The sequence below is a fragment of the Lampetra fluviatilis genome, chromosome 18 (assembly GCF_964198595.1).
Source record: "Lampetra fluviatilis chromosome 18, kcLamFluv1.1, whole genome shotgun sequence".
NCBI lineage: Eukaryota > Metazoa > Chordata > Hyperoartia > Petromyzontiformes > Petromyzontidae > Lampetra > Lampetra fluviatilis.
In genome coordinates, this window is record NC_136292.1 from 13,518,305 (window position 1) to 13,528,825 (window position 10,521).

At 47.8% G+C, this 10,521-nt stretch overlaps 1 protein-coding gene across 2 annotated transcripts in view; it reads left to right on the plus strand.

Annotated features, from left to right (window-relative positions):
* SETD3 (SET domain containing 3, actin N3(tau)-histidine methyltransferase) overlaps positions 1-8,254 on the plus strand; it is a 35,431-nt gene extending 27,177 nt beyond the window's left edge. For both annotated transcript variants that reach the window (XM_078864666.1, XM_078864667.1), the window contains one exon: positions 5,240-8,254. In XM_078864666.1, the coding sequence (XP_078720792.1) occupies positions 5,240-5,707 (468 nt within the window). In that variant the 3' untranslated portion in view covers positions 5,708-8,254. The remainder of the gene's footprint in view (positions 1-5,239) is intronic.
* Positions 8,255-10,521: the final 2,267 nt, after the last annotated feature.

The window sequence follows — 10,521 nt, forward strand, 5'->3', positions numbered from 1 at the left end:
GGAGGCGAGACTGTGGGACCCGGGGTCCGACGCCCACGTGGGTCGGGCTGGGGACCCACAGTCAAGACGGACACCCCGGGCAGGGAGTGTCCAGAGTAGCTCAGTGGGCGTTAGTCGCCAGAGTAGCTAAGTGGGTGTTGGTCACCCGAGTAGCTCAGTGGGCGTTAGTCGCCGAGTAGCTAAGTGGGTGTTGGTCACCCGAGTAGCTCAGTGGGCGTTAGTCGCCAGGGTAGCTAAGTGGGTGTTGGTCACCCGAGTAGCTCAGTGGGCATTAGTCGCCGAGTAGCTAAGTGGGTGTTGGTCACCCGAGTAGCTCAGTGGGCGTTAGTCGCCAGGGTAGCTAAGTGGGTGTTGGTCACCCGAGTAGCTCAGTGGGCGTTAGTCGCCAGGGTAGCTAAGTGGGTGTTTGTCACCCGAGATACTAAGTGGGTGTTAGTCACCTGTGAACGAGTTTGGTGAAATAAAGTGTGCTACCCGTGAAGTCGTCTCCCGCCGAGTTACTACATTACAACTGGCGTCAGAAGTAAACCTGTCTTCAAGAAGAATGGACACGAGGAAGACTACCCGTACCCACGAGCGAGGTCGGGAAGACGACGGCGTACCGGGGACACCAACCTCGGGAGGAGAGGACGAGGAGTTGCCGCCGATGCAGCACTTCGCGGTGATGGCCGACGCTCCGCTCGCCTCCGACACCAGCCTCCAAGACGCACACTCCCGGTTGGCGGAGTTGCTACTCGCCGCCGTCGCTGTCTTGGCGGACATCTCCGTTCCGGCGAGCGAAAAAACGGCTGCGGGGTTGGTGGAGAAAGCGAGGTTGGAGGGATCCCGCCAAAAGGCGCTTCGCGCCAAAAGTCTTGAAGTTGCCGCCGTTTTTGAGGGGCCGCCATCGATTGGCGGGAAGCACGGACACCACGTGGCCGGAGACCTCCGCTCAGCGCAGCCCACGTCATCAGCGCGCGCCGGAGCTCTCCATTTTGCGCCTGACGACCGAGCCGACATTTTACACAACTACAGCGGAGCGCGGGAAAATCTCTCCGACGTCGACGACGATCGGGTCCTCCAGCAAAGATTGCCCGCGCTGTCGGCGTTCAAGGCGGATGGGGGCGACTGGGGAGCCTTCCAACGAAGGTTCCTCGCTCATCAGGAAATGTCGGGGTGGTCCGACACCACTGCCCTGCGTGCGTTGCCAGCGATGCTCGACGACGACGCGCTTGCAGCCTTCACATCTGCTGCAAGGTCGTCCCGCTCTACGCTCCAGGCCGCACTACACCTGATGGCGAAGGTGTTCGGGCCGCCCTCCACCTGTCGCCACCAGTTCTACGATCGGCGAAAGGTGGCTGGAGAAACGACGCTCGCCTATCGCACGGCGCTGCTCGCCTTGGCGGACGCAGCTTTTCCCCGCATGGACAAGGGGGGGAAGGACGCCATGGTGACGGAGCAGCTGCTGGCGTTGGCCCACGAGTTGGGGGTCCCCATCAATGTGGCGGACGAAATGGATATCTGCTCCCTGGCGATCGCCACGAGCATTCACGCGTACGAGGTCCTCAAGCGCAAGCCGGCGGTCGTCTGCAAATTGGCGGGGAACGCGGCACTGGCCGCCACGATCGCGAACCTCAGCCAGCTGCGGATCAGGAGCAGGCCTTCGCTGCATCGCGTCCGGGGGAGTGGAGAACGGGAGGTCGTTCGCCCACACATTCATCCCGCAAGCTGGAGCAACCGAAACCTACGACGTCCCTCGTCGTCTGCTACAACTGCGGCCTTCGGGGTCACGTCGCAGCCGGGTGCCGGGCCCCGCGTCAGCGCGCCACAGGACCACGTCGGGACGACGACCAGGCCCACAAGTCATCCCAACAAAACCCGGCGCTGGCAACTCAGACTGTACGGGTGCCCCCGGGATCGCAAATGTTGGTACCCCTTCGGTTGAGGAAACCACTCGAGGTGGGTGCGGAGGCACAGGGAGTGCTGTTGGGGCCGTCTAACAGGGCCAGAAGGGGCCTCGACTTAGCGGTTGCTCAAACCATGGTGCCTCGGGCTTGACGGCTGCTGACCGTCGGGAACCGGAACCCCGCGGCACGCACGGGTCCTCGATGCCTGGCCAATGTCTTCCTGAACTGCCGGCACCACCGGACGGTCAACCGCGTCTGGTGCCGTACGACGGACCGGCAAGGCGGACTCGGGCTAGGGCACAACAATTTTCATGAAGACATTTTTTTTTCGACACCGAGCTCGCCCGGTGTTCCCCTCTGCCGGGGTAATGTCCCGTTCTAGGGACGCTCGGAAAGAATGGGACGCTGCACGAGTCGAGGAGAAAAAAAAAATATATACATTTATTTTTCTTTCTGCATACACATTGGTATTGTCACTCGCCGGATTGTATATATTGTTCTGTTGTCGTGGTGGCATTGGTTGATGGTTGCGGATGGTAGTGTTCGCGTTGGGTTGTGTTGTTACGTTAGTTGTTGTTCTTGTTGTTGTTGTTGTGTTACGGGGCACACAGGGGGGTTTGTATATTTTTATAGCAGCCGGGTCGGCTGCGAGCTATGTGGTAGGGGGTGATGTAGTGGTGGTGTTGACGTGCGCCGACTGTGACAGTGATGGATCACGGGGCGGCACGGGGTGCGGGGTTGGGCACGCGTTGTGGGCGTGGTATGGACGCGCGCGCCGAGTGACAGATGACGGGGCGGCGCGGCGTGGGTGGTGAGGCACGCTGAGATGTGGGAAAACAGGATCGTAGCCAGCGCCCAGTGATTGGTCGAATAGGATGGGTGCTCGCAGCGACGTCCGCAGGTGGGGTATAAAGGGGGACGCGCGAGAGCACTCGGGGAGAGTTATCCAGTTGAAGATCGAAGACGGAGTTGAAGACCTAGTGCCCCGAGACCCCTAGTCCCGCCGTCCTTGTAGGGACCGGGGCCCTGTGTGGCTCGGAGGCGAGACTGTGGGACCCGGGGTCCGACGCCCACGTGGGTCGGGCTGGGGACCCACAGTCAAGACGGACACCCCGGGCAGGGAGTGTCCAGAGTAGCTCAGTGGGCGTTAGTCGCCAGAGTAGCTAAGTGGGTGTTGGTCACCCGAGTAGCTCAGTGGGCGTTAGTCGCCGAGTAGCTAAGTGGGTGTTGGTCACCCGAGTAGCTCAGTGGGCGTTAGTCGCCAGGGTAGCTAAGTGGGTGTTGGTCACCCGAGTAGCTCAGTGGGCGTTAGTCGCCGAGTAGCTAAGTGGGTGTTGGTCACCCGAGTAGCTCAGTGGGCGTTAGTCGCCAGGGTAGCTAAGTGGGTGTTGGTCACCCGAGTAGCTCAGTGGGCGTTAGTCGCCAGGGTAGCTAAGTGGGTGTTTGTCACCCGAGATACTAAGTGGGTGTTAGTCACCTGTGAACGAGTTTGGTGAAATAAAGAGTGTGCTACCCGTGAAGTCGTCTCCCGCCGAGTTACTACATTACACACTGATAAAACTTTTCATGGAATGGTCAATAAATCTATCTCTGAAATAACCACACCCATTGCTCATTCAGTTTTGTGTAATGGCACGCCTATATACATCTTAAAGACTCGAAGAAATGCTAACTACCTTACAACTGCGGATGAGATTATGGCTGACTTTATTATGCAGTCCGTACAGAAATATGTTGACTCGTTACAGAATCTCGTGAATACTCCACCGTTCTGCAGCCCTAATTCCGTTTTTATTTCTCGGTATCTTTTTCCTCCGCCTCTTCAATAATATTTGCTTTTTGTACATTTTTACCTCCCTGCTGCCTTACTCAATATTTTTGCTAAACGTTATTCCTCCCTGTTACAATAACAGGTTAAACAAGCTCCACGATTTATTTAGAACCTCTAGTACCTCCAGAATTTCCTCCCAATGTGTAATAATTAAATGTTGTTACGCCTATCTTTATTCTTTATAGCCTGTTTAAGAAGGCGATTATATTTCGATTTAAAGCTTTCGTGACTGCAGGGATTCATCTTCTTGGTTCTTTCGGTAAAGTCACGTAGAAGGGAAATAATAAAATAATAAAAATAAAACAATACAATAATTCTCACGACGTTTCGGCCACAACGCAAGCAGGTGAAGAACAGGTCTGTCAGAAAGACAGCGTCTGAATGGGCACCACCAGGCTTGGCAGCGTATATTTAAGCTGGGTTGGAGGGGGGAAGGGGCGCCTTGACAAAGGAATTTACATATCAAGAGGAATTTAGCATATTTATGCGAAATGCTGATATGGGATTAGTCACTACTTGTGGAATGCGTAGGAGGTGGGGGGTGGGTTTCAAAGTCATATTATGCCCGTGCATTATGCAGGATTAGCAGCATCAAAGGGAGGGAGTAGGGTTAGCAGTAATAGAGGGAAGGAATTTTAATAGTAAGGAGCTGCAGCAGCTAAACCACCACGTAAATATACTAAAATATAAACTACATCAGTATCATCAATATACTAAATATACTCTCCAATAAGCTGAGCTACTAACAGTAAGTCATACATTACAATTCTATGTCGCAAAAAATATAATATGCCTCCAGCTAAACTTTTTTCTTACATCACACTTGTCTACCCCGTACTATATACTGCCATAGACAAACCCAACATTAATTTATATACTGCATTACTATACACCACCCTATACCTTAGACTATACATTGTAATATTACACTATGTATTATTCTACCCACCCTACTGTATACCACACTGCTATACAATTACGATACTATATATTACCTTATACATGATATTAAACATTACACTTTTATACTATTTATTTTTATACAATCTGCTATACACTATACCATTGACCGTCGCGTGAAAGGTACTAAGAGGAAGCAACGAAATATGTCAATGAGAGAGTGGTGGTAGGAGACTTGCAGCGATTATAGACATACACAAATCATATAATTGTGAAATAAACAACTGACTTCTGGAATTGTATTCTGGCTTCCTGGGTCTGGTCCTGAAGATCTATTGGTGTAGTTTCAAGCCTAACATCACGTCTCTAATTAAAAAATTTGGTTGTGAGAATTTGTCTTCGACATACTGGCGAACTGAAACTAGACTATTTGGTGCGTTAAAACGCTTTTACCACTGAGTGACAATTTAATTTGTGTGACCATGTTGGGTGGTGTAGGATCCTATGACACATATTTGGCCAGAGAATGACGTGTCTAAGCAAACAAAAATGGTTACGAATCGTAATATTTGCTGCAAAAACCTACATGTCTTAAATTACGACCTGTGTGTGCTTTTGCAAGGATGACGACACTCTGCTGACGGACCCCAAGCTGTCTCACCGCACCAAAATGGCGGTGCGTCTGCGCAGAGCCGAGCAGGACATCCTGGCCAACGTGGTGAGCTACGCGGGGCGCATGAAGGACGCCTCCAAAAAACTGCTCGCCGAGAATGCGCCCATACCGGAGCCCACGGACGGAAGCCGCCTCGCCGGGGAGAACGGCCTCACGCCGACCGAAGACGACGAGGAGGAGGACTACGACACGAAGATTCGCTTGGGCCTGCAGACGCTGCGTTGTGGCGCGGACAACGAAGAGAAAGGGGTTAAACGCGCGCCACCAAGCACCATTGGGGAAGCCGAGGCGGCAGTTGGGGAGAGAAGAGGGGAGGAGACAGACGTAGTTCCTGAAAGCTCCGAGGGGGGCCAGATCGAATTGCCAGGCAGCAAAACCAAGTCCCTCCAGCAGACGAGTGAACCGTCCTCCGCATAAAGCAACGACGTGTGTGCGACGTGCCCGAGGACAAGCGCTGAAGAAAGATTGATGAACTGTGAGACGTAAAAAAAAACGTGACACTGGAATTAAGATTATTAATTCGTACATTTAAGGAGTGCGCAAGTGCAATTGCACAGCCAAGCATGAACACAGAGGGAGAGAGTTCAGAAGCACAGTGGTGGCCGGGAGAGGGTGAGGCAAGGCGGTGTTCCTGTCGTCCTCTTAGCCTCTTCTAGATGAGCAAATCTTCCAAATTCCAGGATCATTGTGGTGACAAATTAGGATTATTAGTTATGCACAAGAAAGGAAAACCAAATCCGACTTGCAATTAAATGAGGTGTGTGTATTTGTATTGTATTTTTCCACTTAGTTGTGGCACATTACCCAGGATTTTAGGATTGGCCCGACGATGGGGGTCATAAGACTGCACGTGTTGTCATCTGTGAAGGTCCTTCTGAGCATCCGCATTGCTACGGTTAGTTTCATGCCTCACTTTGGGGGCCGAGTTTGAATATTTGCAGGATGAGGCTATGATTCAACGTGGTACAGCGAAACTCCAAAAATCTATGCTGATTTGGGGAGAGGGTTTTAAAGAATCCTATCTGCAATACACCACCGGCAAATACTCTGAAACATTGTGGTAAAAGTTAAGGATTTTAGACTTGCAAATATAAAAATCCACAATTTACAGATTGTATAAATTCCCAGGAAAAAAATTTCATTTTTTGGAAAAATGAAATTGAGCAAATCTACAATATGCATCTATCCTCTGTGGGGTTTAAAAAAATATGTTTTTAAGGCTTGGAATCCAACATGGATTGAATGTCTGCCTCCATTAGCCGGCCACCAGACCTGCACTGTTAGCCATAATTGTTTAAATTACTCTGTATTAACACACCACTCGCACACACTTGCAGAACATACAAGTAACATAAATATAAGCTAACTTAAAATGTAACCAAACTTTGGTTTAATCAAAATAATTCTGAATTTAGCACTGCACATTAGAACTTGCACTCGTGTGGCACTAGCATTGCACGTGCATGGCGTTGAGAGCAAGATACTCGTGTGTTTACAGACCGGCGCAGGTTTGAACGAGCGGGCGAGGCACTCGCAGTTTTAAATCCTGCCCGTGAGGCCCACCACCTCCTTCACATTAAACACAGAAGAGTTGGCGGTCGTGCCATTTCGTTGCAACTGCGGTGGATCATGGATTTTAGGAGGAAGTAGGTACGCGACTATTTTCGAATCCACGCAACATCACACCGTCGCCAGCTTCCGCGGATTATAGAAGTTTTTAGCAACTTATAAAAATTCCTAAACGTCGTGGAAATTCGCGAATTGAATGATTTTCACCCCCAGCTAACAGGAGATTCTGAAAACTATGGGGCGCCAAGAATTTTTGGATTTGCAGTTTAGAGTTTCACTCTATTTGGATCAATGATAGGAGTTGATGTAAATATACAAGTGATTGTTATTAAAAAAAGAGAACAGCTGCTGAGTTGATCCGATGGTGCATTAAGACATTGCGTAATCTGATGAGCGTCTTGAACCTTAATCTGTAAATGGAAACATTTAAATACAGATCACAGTAGATGCATTTTCAAACAAGTTTCATTCTGTAAAGCCTCTGGGTCCTCTTGATTTTCTTGCAGATTCTTTCAAACTCAAAGACAATCTTGACTTAAAGCTTTCGTGACTGCAGAAATTAATATTCTTGGGTCTTTCGGTAAAGTCATGTAGATAGGTTCAAAGAAATTTAAAAATAACAAAAAACTACGACGTTTCGATCACAACACAAGCGGTCGTCTTCAGGAAAAGGGAGGTGAGCTTCCAAGGCAAACTGTTTATAAGGGTTTGAAATGGATGTAGCCCAAATGTCAGCAACCAGTTTAAATCATAATTGGCTATGATGTTACCATCCTACCACCTTCCGATGTTAGTTGTGCTTTACGCCCATTTCAAACTTGCGCTTTCACAGGGTTCACACTAACACAGCCACTTCGCGCGCCGACCTCTTGGTTACGGCTCTGTGATCTGCCATTAAGATGCAAATTTCTCATTAACATGCTCATTTTCACCTGGCAGCCCTTTGGTGGAAAACGAACCACCGTCGGGTTGGCTGCCCACCACTTACATTATCATTGGCTGCTGACATTTGGACTACGCCCATTTAAAACCCTTATAAACAGTTTGCCTTGGAAGCTCACCCCCCTTTTCCTGAAGACGACCGCTTGTGTTGCGATCGAAATGTCGTAGTTTTTTGTTATTTTCAAAGACAATGTTTCGCATGTCCATTTTTTTTTATGTTTCGCAAAAGTTGAGAAAATTTAAACATCAATAACTTGTATTTAATTGTCGCTCAGTTGTATTTACAAGAGAAAAACATATCTGCACTGCTGAATTCTGTTACTGCGTAAGTGTAAATAAAGTAGCATCATGACTGGAGTGTATCGCGTGTACGTCGCCCTGCGAATGTGGAGTTGAATTGACAGCTGAACTTTCGCAGCTGAGATGGTTTATAATTCATTTTTAGGTTAGGCTCATTAATAATCTGGCCAAATCTGTGTTGTAATACCCTCCACACCTGACATAGTAAAACTATAATACATTCCAGGAAGTCTGGCTGAATAATGAAGTAATTCAGAAGGACTGACTCAGGGTTGTGTTCTGATTTCCTGCATCTTGTTTTGAGGATGCTTGGCATAGTTTTGAATGAAATGAATCAAATTGCTCAATTTTATCGTGAGAATAGTTTTTTAACTCACCGGTGAGCTAAAACGATACGAATGTGTAGGGTAAATGCTTGTATGCTTGACAATTTAACTTGTGTGGCAGTGTCGGGTGGTGAAGGGTCTTACATCATAGACTTGGCCATATTATGTGGCCGTACCAAAATACTTAAATTCATGTTCGTTGACCACATCTATGTTTAATATACAATGTAGTCCACAGTTTGGCCCCAATACCTTCAAAAGTACAGCGAAGATTACATTACTCATGAATATACACAGCCCTTTGTCAATCCACTGCTGGATGATGTCATCACCATGCCATGTGGGTTGTGGGGGACTTTGACCATACCTCACCATGCACTGTACTTTGACTATTTGGGTCTTTCGGTAAAGTCACGTAGATAGGTTCGGAGAAAATTACAAAAAATAACAAAACTACGACGTTTCGATTGCAACACAAGCGTTCGTCATCTTCCTGATGACGAACGCTTGTGTTTCGTCATTTTTATGATGACGAACACTTGTGTTGTGATCGAAACATTGTATTTTTTTCTTATTTTCTTTGAACCTATCTACGTGGCTTTACCAAAAGACCCAAATAATATGAATTCCTGCAGTCACGAAAGCTTTAAGTCAAGATTTGTACTCTGACTCTTTAACAACCTGTTGTGCATGGTGGTCACTCATCCAAGCATTATCCATGTTGAAGCCCACTTGGCATCCAAGATGTGGCATCCCGCGTGGTTTGGTCATTGTGCAATAACATTTTAATTGTAACGTTAATTAATTTTACTTGCAAATACAGCTTGAGTTTGTATAAGTACATTAACATAAACTCTAAACCAGGTTAAACTCATTGAGCATAAATTTCGATTTAAAGCTTTCGTGACTGCAGGGATTCATCTTCTTGGTTCTTTCGGTAAAGTCACGTAGACTTTACCGAAAGAACCAAGAAGATCATTGAGCATAAGTCAATATTCTTAATCATGGCTCGAGATCAGGCTTGGCTCTGGCTCCAGTGGGCATGGCTCAAACCCACGCTTACTTGAGCCGAAGCCAAGTACCTCGCTTCCAGAAATCACTTTTGTAAAGGGGCACAATCTTAATGACGTGAATTTCAGCATCTAAACTTTTAAATGGTGTGGACCAATTCTAGATTTGAAACTTTCGTGACTGCAAGGATTTATACTCTTTGTTTTTTTTTTCGGTAAAGTCACGTAGGCAAAAAAAAAAAGAAAAAACGAAATTAAATCACGACGTTTCGGAGGCAACACAAGCTTCTGTCTTCAGGTGGAACCGTTACAGCCAAAATCACCGTAGTAAGTGAAGAGAGCTAATAGAGAGACGCCACTATATAGGTTAAGAGGGGGGGGGGGGGGGCTAGGCTGAGTTAAGCCGATTGATAACATCTAATAATTATGCAGGAGAGGCGGGGGGGTTATTGGGGTGCCGTGAACAAAGGGGCGGAAGTTGAATTGATTGATAGGAACGGTAAGTTAAGCTGATCACTATTAAAACACTGTACGTCAAATTTATGATTGATGGTAGTGTATAAAGCTGGGAGTAAAAAGAATGGAAATATGGATATGACTAACACGATAAAGCAGCTAAAGTTTAACTTGGTTAATTACATCCTTCCAATGATTGCTCAATTTGAATCCATCCTCTCGGTTGAAGTTATGTCTATGTTTGTATATCTGGATGGCTTCATGGACAAATCTTTGGTAGTATCCAGGAGGCTTGCAGAGTACCTTGGTATCGGAGAACACAATATCATGAGAACCAGCAGCATTATAACTGGTCAGTTACGGCCGAAGAATTCGTCCTGCCGTGCTTCAAATCTGACTTGTGCTCGCGAATGCGGTCAGAAACATGTCGTTTCGTTTCCCCGATATAACAATCACCACAGGTGCAACTCAGTTTGTAGACACCAGGGTACTGTTCATCAGGAATGACATCCTTTACGGATGGGATCAGATCACGGATCTTGTGTGCTGTACTGAATCGCATATCCGACCCATCAGTTCGCATATCCGACCCCCCACTTCGCATATCCGACTCCCCAGTTCGCATATC